At 52.8% G+C, this 17,296-nt stretch overlaps 1 protein-coding gene across 9 annotated transcripts in view; it reads left to right on the forward strand.

The window, feature by feature from the left end:
- The first annotated feature begins 202 nt into the window (after nt 1–202).
- LOC137455290 (uncharacterized) overlaps nt 203–17,296 on the forward strand; it is a 33,951-nt gene continuing 16,857 nt past the window's right edge. Inside the window, exon 1 of one of the 9 annotated variants that reach the window (XM_068165978.1) lies at nt 203–288. In XM_068165978.1, the coding sequence (XP_068022079.1) occupies nt 237–288 (52 nt within the window). In that variant the 5' untranslated portion in view covers nt 203–236. Of the gene's footprint in view, nt 289–2,417; nt 2,751–9,382; nt 10,055–13,486; nt 14,264–17,296 lie in introns of those variants that run through there. The other 8 variants (XM_068165975.1, XM_068165973.1, XM_068165974.1 and 5 more) reach the window with 8 other exon arrangements.

A 17,296-nucleotide genomic window follows, 5' to 3' on the forward strand; every position in this document is an offset into this window, starting at 1 on the left:
ATCAGGTTGGAGAGGCAGGACCTGCCCTTTCTAAATCCATGCTGGCTGGACCTGAGCCCTTGGCCATCCTTCAGGTGCGCAGTTATTGCCGCCAGGATAATCTCCATCACTTTCCCTAGCAGTGAGCCCTCCTCTCCTGTCTCCTCCCCATGACGCGGATGCCCCGCCCTACATTCATTCACTAGCAGTCGGTGAGGGGTGGTTCATCAGTTCGCCAGCCGGCTGCTCGAGCCGTCATGAAGCTTTCAACCTGCCTGAGGCCACTCCTGCTCGCTGTGGCTTTCCTGGGTAAGTCGAGGCGGGGGCGGGGCTGCAGTGGCGGGGGGGGGGGGGACTGCAGTGGCGGGGGACACCCTTCCCGAGCCCCCTGCTTTTCTTCCCCGCTGCCGGGGCAGAGGGAGCGGTAATGGCGTGAGGCGGGGTACCTGTCGCCGTACCTTCCCGGGCGTCCCGGCTGGCCGCTGCCGCCTCGGGGTGCGGAGCGAGGGCGGTGGCGGTTGGGGTTTGCCAGCTGCGGTGGTGCCCGGCCCGGGCGGAGCTGCCGCTACGTGTGACCATCCACACTCCTGCGTCCCTCAGCATCAGGCTAAGGCAGGCTGTCCCTGGGCGCTTATTTTCTGGGATAGATGGTAGTAGGTAGAAGCAGACAGCTTCCTTCCTCCTGCATTTAATAGAAGGATTAAAATTACGCTACAAGGCAGCTGCTGTCGCTGAATGGGCCGAGCAGCATAACTGACTGACAGGCAGCCTTGTGTATCGTTCCTCTGCTCTGAGGATTTCTAGGTGACTTTTTCTGTTGCACTGCGAGTTTCCTGGATGTCCCTGAAGCACGCCCTACTGCATCCCCATGTTAAGAAAAAAATGCGGCCGACAGGCGAAAACCCCTCGTGGCCGTCCCCCGCCCCCAGGGTGGCCGAGCCCCGCACCGGCAGCACAGCCACTCTACCCCCGGCACGCTAGAGCAGGGTTCTCACTGGCCTAGCCGGCAGCAGTGAGAAACACAGTGGCGGCGTGCATCAGTTCGCCGCCTCCGCGCCGCGCTCTCCGGCCCCCGCATGCGCGCTCTCCGGCCCCCCCACTCGGCGCCTCGGAACGCCTTCCGCCGGCCAAATTCTGATCCTGCAGTAACTGGCTTCATGACCAAGTGTCTTATAGCCTGCTCAGTATTGACAATCTAATTGATGCTATAAGTAGATTCTTAGTGTCTTTTCAAATATGCGGTTGACTTTGTCAACTTGTTTGTGACACCTTAATCACTCAGTAACTACACTTCTATTTGTACAGAAAAAATAATGGTACTGCCACTTATTTTGCTTCCCAGTGGGAGTGATTATAACGGAATGGTGTGGTGGTTTGGCCTTGGCCTGGAGGCCCGATGCCCACCAAAGCTGCTCTAGCACTTCCCCTCTTAAGTGGACAGGGGGAGAGGAAAAGGCAGCAATAGGATAGGAGCAATTTTAATAACAATAATAAGCAAACAGCAACAGACTGCGTGGAAGCAAAAAGCAGAGAGAGAGATATTAGTCTCTACTGCCCAGCAGCAGGACCATGGTCAGTCTCGGGAGGCAGGGCTCTCTAAGCTTGGGGGTTACTTGGGAGGACAGATGCCATGGACAAATCCCTACACTTCCTTCTTTCACTTAATTCTTCTGTCTGAGCTGATGTCATATGGTATGGAACACCTATTTGCCCAGGCTGGGTTAGCTGGCTCAGCTATGTCCCCTCCCAAGATCTTGCCCACCCCTCAATGTACTCTTGGGGCAGGGAAATGCTGAAAGGACACAGCCTGGGTATTTATTCAACATTAGCCAAAGCACTGCTGTGTTATGAACTAGTGCTGCAAAACACAGCACTAGAAAGGTGCTGCGAGCAGAATTAACTCCAGCTCAGTCCAACCCAATGCAGCCAGCAATGGGAATATTGTAGCAGAGACTCTCAAACCACATTCTTTTAACAGTTCCTTACAGCATCCAAGCACAAAGCACAGTTTGCTTGAGGACGAGTCAGGGTTAATAAAGCAAACAAACTTGACTTTGTATACAAATTCTTTAAATAAAATCGAAAAGATTGCTCTGGCTGCACATTTAAGCCAATGCTGAATGTGCCTAACGCAGTTGAAAATGTCATCTCCCTACCCACAGAGCAGGAGCTGGCAGAGGCACGTGTGCACTGCAAATGCCCAGTGGTCAAGTGGACATGCAGTCACAGGGAAATTCACTCAGGCTAGAAAAATTGTTCATCGATAGCAGAAACAGTGCGGAGCAGCCCAGGTCGCCGAGCGTGACGGAAGGGAAACTTGGTTGTAGAGTCTGCTCGGGAGGCACCGAAAGCCTGCCTGGGCGCGTTCCTGTGTGACCATGTGACCCTGTTTGAGCACGGGGATTGGACTGGATGATAGTTGTGACGTCACGCCCAGGTCCACCATATTGGAGTGGTTTGGGAGGACAAACGGAGGAACAGGACGGATACGAAACAGCAGGAACGAAACAGCGGCCACAGGACTCTGGTTGGGGGCACGGAAAGTTAGAAGCCGCCTTCGGCAAGATGCCAGATGTGAGAATAGCAGAGTGGGGTCCGTGCGGGACAGGGCACGGCGTGGCGTCCGGGCTTTGCTTCCTCAGCAGAGCTGGCAGCAGAAAGAGACACGGCGGTCGCGAGCGTCAGTTCATTTGTGCGCCAGCAGGTTGCTCGAGCGGCCATGAAGCTACCGCCCTATCTGAGGTCGCTCCTGTTCCTTGTGGCTTTCCTGGGTAAGTCGAGAGGGGGGGCGGCAGTGGCGGGGGACACCTTCCCCCAGCCCCCTGCTTTTCTTCCTCGCTGCCGGGGCAGAGGGAGCGGTAATGGCGTGAGGCGGGGCACGTCTCGCTACCCCTTCTCGGGCGTCCTGGCTGGCCGCTGCCGCCTCGGGGTGCGGAGCGAGGTCAGCGGCACGGCAGTGGCGGTTCGGGTTTAGAAGGATCAAAATTACACTACAAGGCAGCTGCTGTCGCTGAATGGGCCGAGCAGCATAACTGACTGACAGACAGCCTCGTGTATCGTTCCTCTGCTCTGAGGATTTCTAGGTGACTTTTTCTGTTGCAATGGGAGTTTCGCCTCCGCTGCGCCTGTGCCCCTCCCCGCCCCGGCGGCTTGCTGTGCCGCCCAGGGTGTTGTTTGCCCTCACTGGAGGGTGTGTTTTCCCCTGGGAAATGGACTTGGTCTGCTTCACTTCCCCCCCCAGCCCCGCCGCCCAGAAGGGGTATAAGAGGGAGAAAATTGCAGCCGTTGTTTTCCTGGCTTCCTTCATCTTTGCAGGGGTAAAAAAAAGTTGCTGCTGGCGTGGCTGCTCTCCAGCTATTTCCTTCTCACGAGGTCTGGCGCCCCGCCACCCCGCCGCCGCCATCTGGCTCCCTGCCCGCCGCCGCGTCCATCTTGCGCCCCGCTCCCCGCCCCGTCGCCATCTTGACCTGCCCCGCTTCTTCCCCCCCCCTTCCCCTCCGCGACAAGTGGGCAAGGCCCGTGTCCCCGTCTCTTTCCCCCAGGTCTTGGCTGGTGAGCGTTGATCCTTTTTTTCTGCAAGGGGAATGACAAAAACTCGCCCCCCTCCTTGGACCAGCCCTGGAAAAAGGGCCCATTCCTTGCTACCTCACGCTCAGTTGTCTATCCAGCAGTACACCCAGGTCTCCCTCCACGTTGCAACTTTCTGACCACACATCCCCACGTCTGTAGCTTACCATGGGGTTGTTGTGACCCAAGTGAAGCACATAGTACTTGACCTTGTTCAGCGTTGTACAATCAGCCTTGTGCCATCTGTAAGGGTCCAGAAACATATTTATGGCTCAGCATGGTTGGGAGAATCGTTTGGGATGTGAAAGCCCTGGAGATGGCTTTAGGCGTGCACTCTGCTGCCCCAGTCAGGGCAGGTGGCAACAGCTTGGCAGCAAGGTGTGAAACTCTGCAAGGCTGCTTAGGAGCCTGCCTGGAAAACTGCTTAGAGACCTGCTTGGAGACTGCTTAAGGGGCTGCTTAGGGAGCTGCTTGGGGGAACGGAACTGCTTGAGAACTGTCTGCTGGGAGAAGGGGCAGTTGCTGCCTGCCATGAGGAGCCACTGCCTGTCTGTGACCTGAAGAAGGGCCTTATTGCTTATGTTCTTGAGAGGAAAAGTAGCTGAGCCTAGGTTGTCTCAAAGTACTGTCAGTAGTAGTCTCCTATATAAACCTGAAGCAGGAGTTACATGATTAGGTTATCCTAAGTTTGTATGCTGGCCGCTGCCGCCTCGGGGTGCGGAGCGAGGTCAGCGGCACGGCAGTGGCGGTTCGGGTTTAGAAGGATTAAAATTACACTACAAGGCAGCTGCTGTCGCTGAATGGGCCGAGCAGCATAACTGACTGACAGGCAGCCTCGTGTATCGTTCCTCTGCTCTGAGGATTTCTAGGTGACTTTTTGTGTTGCCCTGGGAGTTTTCTGGATGTCCCTGAGGCAGGCCCTAACCATCCCCATGTTAAGAAAGAACAGGGCCGAGAGACGACCGCTCCTCGTGGCCGCGCGCTGCGGAGCGCTTAGGCCCCCGGAGCCGCCGCGGAGCCTCGCCGCGGCGCGGCACTGCCCCGCCCCACTGCTAGCTGGCTCTGCACTAATGCTGAGCATGGCCTGCCACCATGTCAGGCTCTAGGCCTGCGCTGCCAGATTGCTCACGCTGCTCGTCGCTGGCGTTGCCACAAATCCCCCTTTTTGTTTTTGTGAGCAGTCTGGTCATGGGAGTTGTTCTCGTCCCATACAAGATGCTACTGCAAACACAGAAGCAAGCAAGGTAAAGGTAAACACATGACTTCAACATTTGCCATGAGCAATGGCTAGTGACCATTCCATTTATGACTAGGTATAATGATAACATCGTCTCCAGTATCCATAATAATTTGTATAATTTGTCCACTTTGTGGCTTTCCTGGGTAAGTGGGCAAGGCCCGTCTCCCCGTCTCTTTCCCCCAGGTCTTGGCTAGTGAGCGTTGATCCTTTTTTCCTTCAAGGGAAACGACAAAAACTCGCCCCCCTCCTTGGACCAGCCCTAGAAAAAGGGCCCATTCCTTGCTACCTCACGCTCAGTTGTCTATCCAGCAGTACACCCAGGTCTCCCTCCACGTTGCAACTTTCTGACCACACATCCCCACGTCTGTAGCTTACCATGGGGTTGTTGTGACCCAAGTGAAGCACATTGTACAACGCTGAACAAGGCCAAGTGCTATCAGCCTTGTGCCATCTGTAAGGGTCCAGAAACATATTTATGGCTCAGCATGGTTGGGAGAATCGTTTGGGATGTGAAAGCCCTGGAGATGGCTTTAGGCGTGCACTCTGCTGCCCCAGTCAGGGCAGGTGGCAACAGCTTGGCAGCAAGGTGTGAAACTCTGCAAGGCTGCTTAGGAGCCTGCCTGGAAAACTGCTTAGAGACCTGCTTGGAGACTGCTTAAGGGGCTGCTTAGGGAGCTGCTTGGGGGAACTGCTTGAGAACTGTCTGCTGGGAGAAGGGGCAGTTGCTGCCTGCCATGAGGAGCCGCTGCCTGTCTGTGTCCTGAAGAAGGACCTTACCGCTTATGTTCTTGAGAGGAAAAGTAGCTGAGCCTAGGTTGCCTCAAAGTACTGTCAGTAATAGTCTCCTATATAAACCTGAAGCAGGAATTACATGATTAGGTTATCCTAAGTTTGTATGCTGGCCGCTGCCGCCTCGGGGTGCGGAGCGAGGTCAGCGGCACGGCAGTGACGGTTCGGGTTTAGAAGGATTAAAACTACACTACAAGGCAGCTGCTGTCGCTGAATGGGCCGAGCAGCATAACTGACTGACAGGCAGCCTCGTGTATCGTTCCTCTGCTCTGAGGATTTCTAGGTGACTTTTTGTGTTGCCCTGGGAGTTTTCTGGATGTCCCTGAGGCAGGCCCTAACCATCCCCATGTTAAGAAAGAATAGGGCCGAGAGACGACCGCTCCTCGTGGCCGCGCGCTGCGGAGCGCTTAGGCCCCCGGAGCCGCCGCGGAGCCTCGCCGCGGCGCGGCACTGCCCCGCCCCACTGCTAGCTGGCTCTGCACTAATGCTGAGCATGGCCTGCCACCATGTCAGGCTCTAGGCCTGCGCTGCCAGATTGCTCACGCTGCTCGTCGCTGGCATTGCCACAAATCCCCCTTTTTGTTTTTGTGAGCAATCTGGTCATGGGAGTTGTTCTCATCCCATACAAGATGCTACTGCAAACACAGAAGCAAGCAAGGTAAAGGTAAACACATGACTTCAACATTTGCCATGAGCAATGGCTAGTGACCATTCCATTTATGACTAGGTATAATGATGACATCGTCTCCAGTATCCATAATAATTTGTATAATTTGTCCACTTTGTGGCTTTCCTGGGTAAGTGGGCAGGGCCCGTCTCCCCGTCTCTTTCCCCCAGGTCTTGGCTGGTGAGCGTTGATCCTTTTTTCCTTCAAGGGAAACGACAAAAACTCGCCCCCCTCCTTGGACCAGCCCTAGAAAAAGGGCCCATTCCTTGCTACCTCACGCTCAGTTGTCTATCCAGCAGTACACCCAGGTCTCCCTCCACGTTGCAACTTTCTGACCACACATCCCCACGTCTGTAGCTTACCATGGGGTTGTTGTGACCCAAGTGAAGCACATTGTACAACGCTGAACAAGGCCAAGTGCTATCAGCCTTGTGCCATCTGTAAGGGTCCAGAAACATATTTATGGCTCAGCATGGTTGGGAGAATCGTTTGGGATGTGAAAGCCCTGGAGATGGCTTTAGGCGTGCACTCTGCTGCCCCAGTCAGGGCAGGTGGCAACAGCTTGGCAGCAAGGTGTGAAACTCTGCAAGGCTGCTTAGGAGCCTGCCTGGAAAACTGCTTAGAGACCTGCTTGGAGACTGCTTAAGGGGCTGCTTAGGGAGCTGCTTGGGGGAACTGCTTGAGAACTGTCTGCTGGGAGAAGGGGCAGTTGCTGCCTGCCATGAGGAGCCACTGCCTGTCTGTGACCTGAAGGAGGGCCTTATTGCTTATGTTCTTGAGAGGAAAAGTAGCTGAGCCTAGGTTGTCAGTAATAGTCTCCTATATAAGCCTGAAGCAGGAATTACATGATTAGGTTATCCTAAGTTTGTATGCTCAGAGCCTGTCATGCTATAACCACAGAACGAACTTGTGTGGTTTTATGTGCTCTGTTTCCACCAGTGGCCCATGGAGTGGCCATCACAGCAGAGAAGAACGTTTGGAAACCATGGTCCTCAAATAACCTCCAATTTGTATTGTGAATTCCCTGTGTACCTGTTTGAGGCTGTGCCTTTAAGAAAGGGACAGTGCTGGAACACTCTGGCTGAATGTTTTGGAATAATAACGAAAACAAAAGACAGGTCTAAACGAATTTCATTGGTAGATTGGTAGAATGCAGTTTTAAGTTTTAGTGTAGCTGGAATTTTTCCTCAGTTCATTCCTTTCCCTCTCCCTTCCAGCTTGCCTGCTTCTGGGCTCCCAGCCAGAATGACCTTGGACCAGATAAGCACTAATCCTGTCCTAATAGGCCTACTAAAATTCTTCTTTCTAAATAACTACCTTTTTCTCTCTAATCCTCTTTAGGAAAAAAAGGGAGGTAGGGGGAGAGAAGGGGGTACAGGGGGGGGACCCTCCTCTGTCTGGAGGTGGGGGTCATGTTCCTGTGTCTTTCTTTGCTGTATATTTCTGTATATATATTGTAAATGCTGTATATATTGTGTACATATCTTGCATTTTCCCATTGCTTGTAAATTTAGCTACATCCCTTTGCTTCTCTGGCTGAGTTAGCTGTGGTCTTTTTTTCCTCTTTGTGGGGGAGAGAAAGCTAGGCCTTCTCTCTCAACCCACTACACCCTGGAACAGTGCTCTGTTTGTTGGCTTCTGCAGCACAGGTGAAGTTTCCTTGCTATGGAACATCAGGTAGGAAGGAGTCTTGTAAAGACAGGGACCACTCTTTGCCTCCTAGAGAATGCCTTCAGTTCCATAGTCTTTCACAGTAAAATAGGTTAACTAAATGATCAGAGTAACAGCAACTGGACAATTTATTAAGTCACCCTAGTGCTCAGAGGTAATTTGTGGAGTGTGAGGCCCAGAAGGTAGGAAGACTACATGAAGCTAAAATCTTTAGGTTATTAGGCTGTGTTATTGTCCAAGTGAGAGGAGCAATGGCGGTGAATTCAAATGTGTGCAAAAAGGGGAATAAAAAGCAGCATGACAAACTGCACCTGGTTTCCTTAGTAAAACCTCTACTTGATCTAGAGCAATGATGAGAGTTGTGAGTAGGTAATGTTTGCTAATAATGTTGTGTGGATCTTGGCTGTACAATCACCAGTGTCCCCTTGCTGTTAAGGGGGTGCAACATAACCAAGTATGAGAGAGGTGTGGGAGCTGGTTGACCGAAGTGCGAGCCACTCTGCCATGGTACTTGAAAGGCAGAGGTGCTCTGCTACCTTTGTGAAACTTCTGCTGCTACATTTAGTTTGGCCCTGGTGAGGCTGTGTATGAGCAAAGTTGAGTTGGAATATTGTTGTTGATGTTTGTGTAGTATAAAATGAACAGACTTGCCAAAACTTTAGTTCTAAAGCAATGGTTTGGCAAAAAGAATCCAGACAAATCCAGAGGTGTCACCAAGGTGCGTGCCTGCACATTTACATTCAGAGAGAGGAGTGTCTTCTCCTACTTGGAATTACAGCTCAGTGGATATTTGTAGTGTGCAGCTCATTAAGAGGCATCTCATCAGGGTTGCTTTTGTATTAAAATTGTGAAGCTTAAGAAAATTTGTCAGAGATCCACGTTGAGATATGCACCACACTGGGCTGAGAACCTCCATTTTTGGGTCTGTGAAGAAATAGGTCTGAGCTGCAAAATTTTGGGTTGGATATACTCTGTCCTGAGTTCAAAAGCAAAGACACGGGGATTTCAGATGCATGGTTGTGATCCAGATCCTCCTGCCTCAGAGGAGAGTCAGAGGGGGGTAGAGATCTGGAAACAAGTTGTGAAGCAGTTTTAATAACAATAGTAAGCAAATAGCAATAGACTGTGTGGAAGCAAAAAGCAGAGAGAGAGATATTAGTCTCTACTGCCCAGCAGCAGGACCATGGTTGGTCTCGGGAGGCAGGGCTCTCTAAGCTTGGGGGTTACTTGGGAGGACAGTTGGCATGGACAAATCCCCACACTTCCTTCTTTCACTTCATTCTTCTATCTGAGCTGATGTCATATGGTATGGAATACCTCTTTGCCCAGTCTGGGTCAGCTGGCTCAGCCATGCCCCTCCCAAGATCTTGCCCACCCCTCAATGTACTCTTGGGGCAGGGAAATGTTGGAAGGAAACAGCCTGGCTGCTTATTCAACAGTAGCCAAAGCACTGCTATGCTATGAACTAGTGCTGCAAAACACAGCACTAGAAGGATGCTGCGAGGAGAATTAACTCCAGCTCAGTCCAACCCAATGCAGCCAGCAGTGGGAATATTGTAGCAGACGCACGTGTGCACTGCAAATGCCCAGTGGTCAAGTGGACATGCAGTCACAGGGAAATTCACTCAGGCTAGAAAATTGTTCATCAATAGCAGAGACAGTGCAGTGCAGTCCAGGTTGCTGAGCATGACAGAAGGGAAACTTGGTTGTAGAGTCTGCTGGGGAGGCACTGAAAGCCTGCCTGGGCGTGTTCCTGTGTGACCAGGAGACCCTGTTTGAGCACGGGGATTGGACTGGATGATACTCGTGACGTTGGTTCCAAAGCCTACCATTTAGTGCTGCAGTGAGCTATCCAACAGCGGGCGGGGCGGGAAGGAGACCCCGGCCGTAGGATGACGGTTGGGCACGCAGAAAGTAAGAAACTGCCCTCGGCAAGATGCTAGATGTGAGAAGGGCGGTCCGTGCGGGACAGGGCAAGGCGTGGCGTCCGGGCTTTGCTTCCTCAGCAGAGCCGGCAGTAGGAGGAGACACAGCGGTCGCGAGCATCAGTTCGTTGTCTGCTGTGCGCCAGCAGGTTGCTCGAGCGGCCATGAAGCTATCGCCCTACGTGAGGTCGCTCCTGTTACTTGTAGTTTTCCTGGGTAAGTCGAGAGGGGGGCGGCAGTGGCGGGGGACACCCTCCCCGAGCCCCCTGCTTTTCTTCCCCGCTGCCGGGGCAGAGGGAGCGGTAATGGCGTGAGGCGGGGCACGTCTCACTACCCCTTCCCGGGCGTCCTGGCTGGCTGCTGCCGCCTCGGGGTGCGGAGCGAGGTCAGTGGCACGGCAGTGACGGTTCGGGTTTAGAGGGATTAAAATTACACTACAAGGCAGCTGCTGTCGCTGAATGGGCCGAGCAGCATAACTGACTGACAGACAGCCTTGTGTATCGTTCCTCTGCTCTGAGGATTTCTAGGTGACTTTTTCTGTTGCAATGGGAGTTTCGCCCCCGCTGCGCCCGTCCCCCCCACCCCCGGCGGCTAGGTGCCCTGCGCTTCCCCTCCCCCGCCCCCCCCCCTCCCCCCCCCCATCCCGGGCATCTTGCTGCGCTCTCCATCTCCCCGGCAGCTTCCTGTCCCACCCCCCCGTACTCGGCGGCTTGGTGCGCCCTGGGTCCGGCCTAAGGGCAGAGTGGAGTCCTGTGGTGGGCTATGCCCATCCTGGAAAAAAACGGCGGGGGGGGGGGAGGGACTTGTGAGGGTGGTGTTTGCCCTCACTGGAGGGTGTGTTTTCCCCTGGGAAATTGACTTGGTCTGTTCCGCTCCCCCCCCCCCCCCCTCCCCCCCCCCGCCATCCAGAAGGGGTATAAGAGGGAGGACGTTGCAGCCATTGCTCTCTGGCTTCCTTCCACTTTGCAAGGGTCAAAAAAAGTTGCTGCTGGCTTGCTGCTCCCCAGCTACTTCCCTGCCATGTGGTCTGGCGCCCCGCCCCCCCCGCCATCTTGCGCACTACCCCGCCTCCTCCCCTCCCCCTCCGTGGCAAGTGGGCAGGGCCCGTCTCCCCGTCTCTTTCTCCCAGGTCTTGGCTGGTGAGCGTTGATTCTTTTTTCCTGCAAGGGGAACGACCAAAAACTCGCCCCCCTCCTTGGACCAGCCCTAGAAAAAGGGCCCATTCCTTGCTACCTCACGCTCAGTTGTCTATCCAGCAGTACACTCAGGTCCCCCTCCACGTTGCAACTTTCTGACCACACATCCCCACGTCTGTAGCTTACCATGGGGTTGTTGTGACCCAAGTGAAGCACATAGTACTTGGCCTTGTTCAGCGTTGTACAATCAGCCTTGTGCCATCTGTAAGGGTCCAGAAACATATTTATGGCTCAGCATGGTTGGAAGAATCCTTTGGGATGTGAAAGCCCTGGAGATGGCTTTAGGCGTGCACTCTGCTGCCCCAGTCAGGGCAGGTGGCAACAGCTTGGCAGCACGGTGTGAAACTCTGCAAGACTGCTTAGGAGCCTGCCTGGAAAACTGCTTAGAGACCTGCTTGGAGACTGCTTAAGGGGCTGCTTAGGGAGCTGCTTGGGGGAACTGCTTGAGAACTGTCTACTGGGAGAAGGGGCAGTTGCTGCCTGCCATGAGGAGCCACTGCCTGTCTGTGACCTGAAGAAGGGCCTTATTGCTTATGTTCTTGAGAGGAAAAGTAGCTGAGCCTAGGTTGCCTCAAAGTACTGTCAGTAGTAGTCTCCTCTGTAAGCCTGAAGCAGGAGTTACATGATTAGGTTATCCTAAGTTTGTATGCTCAGAGCCTGTCATGCTATAGCCACAGAACGAACTTGTGTGGTTTTATGTGCTCTGTTTCCACCAGTGGCCCATGGAGTGGCCATCACAGCAGAGAAGAACGTTTGGAAACCATGGTCCTCAAATAACCTTCATTATGTATTGTGAATTCCCTGGAGCAGTGCTCTGTTTGTTGGCTTCTGCAGCACAAGTGAAGTTCCCTTGCTATGGAACATCAGGTAGGAAGGAGTCTTGTAAAGACAGGGACCACTCTTTGCCTCCTAGAGAATGCCTTCAGTTCCATAGTCTTTCACAGTAAAATAGGTTAACTAAATGATCAGAGTAACAGTGACTGTATTAAGTCACCCTATTGCTCAGAGGTAATTTGTGGAGTGTGAGGCCCAGAAGGTAGGAAGACTACATGAGGCTAAAATCCTTAGGTTATAAGGCTGTGTTATTGTCCAAGTGAGAGGAGCAATGGCGGTGAATTCAAATGTGTGCAAAAAGGGGAATAAAAAGCAGCATGACAAACTGCACCTGGTTTCCTTAGTAAAACCTCTACTTGATCTAGAGCAATGATGAGAGTTGTGAGTAGGTAATGTTTGCTAATAATGTTGTGTGTATCTTGGCTGTACAATCACCAGTGTCCCCTTGCTGTTAAGGGGGTGCAACATAACCAAGTATGAGAGAGGTGTGGGAGCTGGTTGACCAATGTGCTAGCCACTCTGCCATGGTACTTGAAAGGCAGAGGTGCTCTGCTACCTTTGTGAAACTTCTGCTGCTACATTTAGTTTGGCCCTGGTGAGGCTGTGTATGAGCAAAGTTGAGTTGGAATATTGTTGTTGATGTTTGTGTAGTATAAAATGAACAGACTTGCCCAGAACTTTAGTTCTAAAGCAGTGGTTTGGCAAAAAGAATCCAGACAAATCCAGAGGTGTCACCAAGGTGCATGCCTGCACATTTACATTCAGAGAGAGGAGTGTCTTCTCCTACTTGGAATTACAGCTCAGTGGATATTTGTCGTATGCAGCTCATTAAGAGGCATCTCATCAGGGTTGCTTCTGTATTAAAATTGTGAAGCTTAAGAAAATTTGTCAGAGATCCACGTTGAGATGTGCAGCACACTGGGCTGAGAACTTCCATTTTTGGGTCTTTGAAGAAATAGGTCTGAGCTGCAAAATTTTGGGTTGGATATACTCTGTCCTGAATTCAAAAGCAAAGACACGGGGACTTCAGATGCATGGTTGTGATCCAGATCCTCCTGCCTCAGAGGAGAGTCTGAGGGGGTAGAGGTCTGGAAACAAGTTGTGAAGCAGTTGCAATAACAATAATAAGCAAATAGCAATAGACTGTGTGGAAGCAAAAAGCAGAGAGAGAGAGAGGTTAGTCTCTACTGCCCAGCAGCAGGACCATGGTTGGTCTCGGGAGGCAGGGCTCTCTAAGCTTGGGGGTTACTTGGGAGGACAGGTGTCATGGACAAATCCCCACACTTCTTCTTTCACTTCATTCTTCTATCTGAGCTGATGTCATATGGTATGGAACACCTCTTTAGCCCAGTCTGGGTCAGCTGGCTCAGCCATGTCCCCTCCCAAGATCTTGCCCACCCCTCAATGTACTCTTAGGGCAGGGAAATGTTGGAAGGAAACAGCCTGGCTGCTTATTCAACAGTAGCCAAATCACTGCTGTGTTATGAACTAGTGCTGCAAAACACAGCACTAGAAGGATGCTGCGAGCAGAATTAACTCCAGCTCAGTCCAACCCAATGCAGCCAGCAATGGGAAAATTGTAGCAGAGACTTTCAAACTGCATTTCTTTACAGCATCGAATCACAAAGCACAGTTTGCTTGAGGACGAGTCAGGGTTAATAAAGCAAACAAACTTGACTTTGTATACAAATTCTTTAAATAAAATCGAAAAGATTGCTCTGGCTGCACATTTAAGCCAATGCTGAATGTGCCTAACGCAGTTGAAAATGTCATCTCCCTACCCACAGAGCAGGAGCTGGCAGAGGCACGTGTGCACTGCAAATGCAGAGTGGTCAAGTGGACATGCAGTCACAGGGAAATTCACTCAGGCTAGAAAATTGTTAATCGATAGCCGAAACAGTGCAGAGCAGCCCAGGTCGCCGAGCGTGACACAAGGGAAACTTTCCTGTAGAGTCTGCTCGGGAGGCACCGAAAGCCTGCCTGGGCGCGTTCCTGTGTGACCATGTGACCCTGTTTGAGCACGGGGATTGGACTGGATGATAGTCGTGACGTCACGCCCAGGTCCACCATATTGGAGTGGTTTGTGAGGACCGACGGAGGAACAGGACGGAGACGAAACAGCAGGAACGAAAGAGCGGCCACAGGACTCTGGCTGGGGGCACGGAAAGTTAGAAGTCGCCTACCGCAAGATGCCTGATGTGAGAATAGCAGAGTGAGGTCCGTGCGGCACAGGGCACGGCGTGGCGTCCGGGCTTTGCTTCCTCGGCAAAGTCGGCAGCAGAAAGAGACACGGCGGTCGCGAGCGTCAGTTCATTTGTGCGCCAGCAGGTTGCTCGAGCGGCGATGAAGCTACCGCCCTACCTGAGGTCGCTCCTGTTACTTGTAGTTTTCCTGGGTAAGTCGAGAGGGGGGCGGCAGTGGCGGGGGACACCCTCCCCGAGCCCCCTGCTTTCCTTCCCCGCTGTCGGGGCAGAGGGAGCGGTAATGGCGTGAGGCGGGGTACCTGTCACCGTGCCTTCCCGGGCTTCCTGGCTGGCCGCTGCCGCCTCGGGGTGCGCAGCGAGGTCATCGGCACGGCAGTGGCAGTTCGGGTTTAGAAGGATTAAAATTACACTACAAGGCAGCTGCTGTCGCTGAATGGGCCGAGCAGCATAACTGACTGACAGACAGCCTTGTGTATCGTTCCTCTGCTCTGAGGATTTCTAGGTGACTTTCTTTTGCACTGTGAGTTTCCCCCCCCCGTCGGCTTCCTGCGCTTACCCTGCCCTCCCCCCCCGCCCCCCCCCCGGCGGCTTGCTGCACCTTCCCCTCCCCTCCCCCCCGGGGGCTTGCTGCGTTTTCCCCTCCCCTGCCCCCCCGGGGGCTTGCTGCCCCTTCCCCTCCCCCTCTGGGAGCTTGCTGCGCCTTCCCCTCCCCTCCCCATCCCGAGGGCTTGCTGCGCCCTCCGCTCCCTTCCCCCCCCCTCCCCGGGGTCCTGCTGCGCGCCCCCCCCCCCCCCCCCCCCCCGGGGTCCTGCAAAGACACGGGGATTTCAGATGCATGGTTGTGATCCAGATCCTCCTGCCTCAGAGGAGAGTCAGAGGGGGGTAGAGATCTGGAAACAAGTTGTGAAGCCCAACCTAGTCATTCACTCACTCCTCAGGATAATGGGGTAGAGGATTGGGAGGGTAGAGGCAAGAAAAGCTCATGGGTCAAGAGAAAGACAATAAGTGGAGGGGTAGAATGAAGGGGAGAATGAAGTAATGCAAAGGCAATCACCTCACCCTTCCCACCAGTGGACTTCTTTGGGCGATGGCTACTTATTGTTGAGTAGGACATACCATAGGGAATATCTGGTGAATTCAGGTCACTTGTCAGGGCTGTGTCTCCTTCCCAACCTCTTGCCTGTCCCCAACCTACTCCTAGGATTGGGAAGAGTGAGATAGAGAGGAGGTCTTGATGCTGTCGAAGCACCGTTCTGCGGTAGCCAAAACATTGTGGTGTGTTACCAATCCAATTTTGGTCATGGATCTAGAATGCAGCACCCTACAGGCTGCTGTGAAGAAAGGAAACTCCCTCCCAAGCAGACCTGTTACACAAGTGCATGGTATCAGTGGCCACGGCCAGCAGGAGGGAGAGTAAGCCTGCACAAGGAGAATGGAAGGTGTGAAGAAGTTATGAAATTTATGAATATGAAATATGAAGTATGAAAATATTATTTTATTATAAAAATGATTAATAGCTGATGAATCACTAACTTATATACATGTTCTAGTGCACGTTCGTGAAATACATTCCATAAGTGTCTTAGTGTTATGACTAGAACTTAATTGAACTATCTCCACACTATTTCTGTATTTATATAACGAATGGTGCAGTTCTGCTGCGTGGCCACTAGATGGCGGGACTCGGGTGGCTCCTGGCTCTATATAGCAATATCATAATCTTTCTGTGCATCAGCGATTACTCTGCTAGACGCGGATGCTTTGAACTGAGTGCTAGTAGATGGGAAGTATGTGGAAGATACTCTGCAGCTCTTGCTTGTAGCAAGGTGGAGGTCAGTCAGACTACTGGCTGTTTCCTAGTTGAGTTGGATGGTGTTGCTGGGCGGCTGTCTCCTATCTCCACAGCAGTGGAGAAGGAATAATGGAATCTGGGGTTAGCGGGGAAGCAGGTTCCCTTCAGGACTCCGTCGATTCCCCTCTTAAAGCAGATTGTAAAAGACAGTGCTAAGGATTGCATTTGTGCCTCAATCCCTGTGTGCAATGTGTTCAGGCATAATCAAGTGTTTTTTGTTAAGAAGAAGAGTGAAATGTTATATAAAAAAAAAAAGGGAAGAAAAGGGAAAGAAGTTTTAATGGTACCAATAAGAGATTAGTATTACTAGGATGAGCAAAAATGCTATTATGTGTAATTTTGTATTGGGCAAAGCAGTGAAGCTCTTTTGCTCTTGCTGTTTGCCTGCAAGTTTTCTGTCTGTGAAGCTAGAGCCTGGCCAGATCTACCTTTACAGAGGCATCAGTCTGGGACCTGTCTTGTTCAACATCTTTGTGGGTGCCATGGACAGTGGCATTGAGTGCACCCTCAGCAAGTTTGCTGATGACACCAAGCTGTGTGGTGCAGCAGACAGCTGGAGGGAAGGGAGGCCATCCAGAGGGACCTTGACAGGCTGGAGAGGTGGGCACAAGCCAACCTCATGAAGTTCAATAAGAGCAAGTGCAGGGTCCTGCATCTGGGTCGAGGCAATCCCAGGCACAAATCCAGGCTGGGCAGGGACTGGCTGGAAAGCAGCCCTGAGGAGAGAGACTTGGGGGTGCTGGTGGACAAAAAGCTCAACATGAGCTCTGTGTGCATTTGCAGCCCGCAAAGCCAATCAGATCCTGGTCTGCATCAGGAGAAGTGTGGCCAGCAGGTCGAGGGAGGTGATCCTCCCCCTCTGCTCAGCCCTGGTGAGACCCCACCTGGAGTACTGTGTCCAGTTCTGGAGCCCCTATTCCAAGAGGGATCTGGAGGTGCTGGAATGTGTCCAGAGAAGGGCCATGAGGATGATCAGAGGGCTGGAGCTCCTCTCCTATGAGGACAGACTGAAGGAGTTGGGGCTGTTCAGTCTGGAGAAGAGAAGGCTCCCAGGTGACCTAATTGTGGCCTTCCAGTATCTGAAGGGGGCCTACAGGAAGGCTGGGGAAGGACTTTTTAGGGTGTCAGGTAATGATAGGACTAGGGGGAATGGAATGAAGCTGGAGGTGGGGAGATTGAGGCTGGATGTGAGGAGGAGGTTCTTCCCCATGAGAGCGGTGAAACCCTGGAATGGGTTGTCCAGGGAGGTGGTCGAGGCCCCATCCCTGGAGGTGTTTAAGAGCAGGCTGGATGAGGCTCTGGCCAGGCTGATCTAGTGTGGGGTGTCCCTGGCCATGGCAGGGGGGTTGGAACTAGATGATCCTTGTGGTCC

The sequence above is a fragment of the Melanerpes formicivorus genome, unplaced genomic scaffold, assembly GCF_026170545.1.
Source record: "Melanerpes formicivorus ecotype bairdi unplaced genomic scaffold, bMelFor1.0.p_v2 SCAF_95, whole genome shotgun sequence".
Classification (NCBI taxonomy): Eukaryota; Metazoa; Chordata; class Aves; order Piciformes; family Picidae; genus Melanerpes; species Melanerpes formicivorus.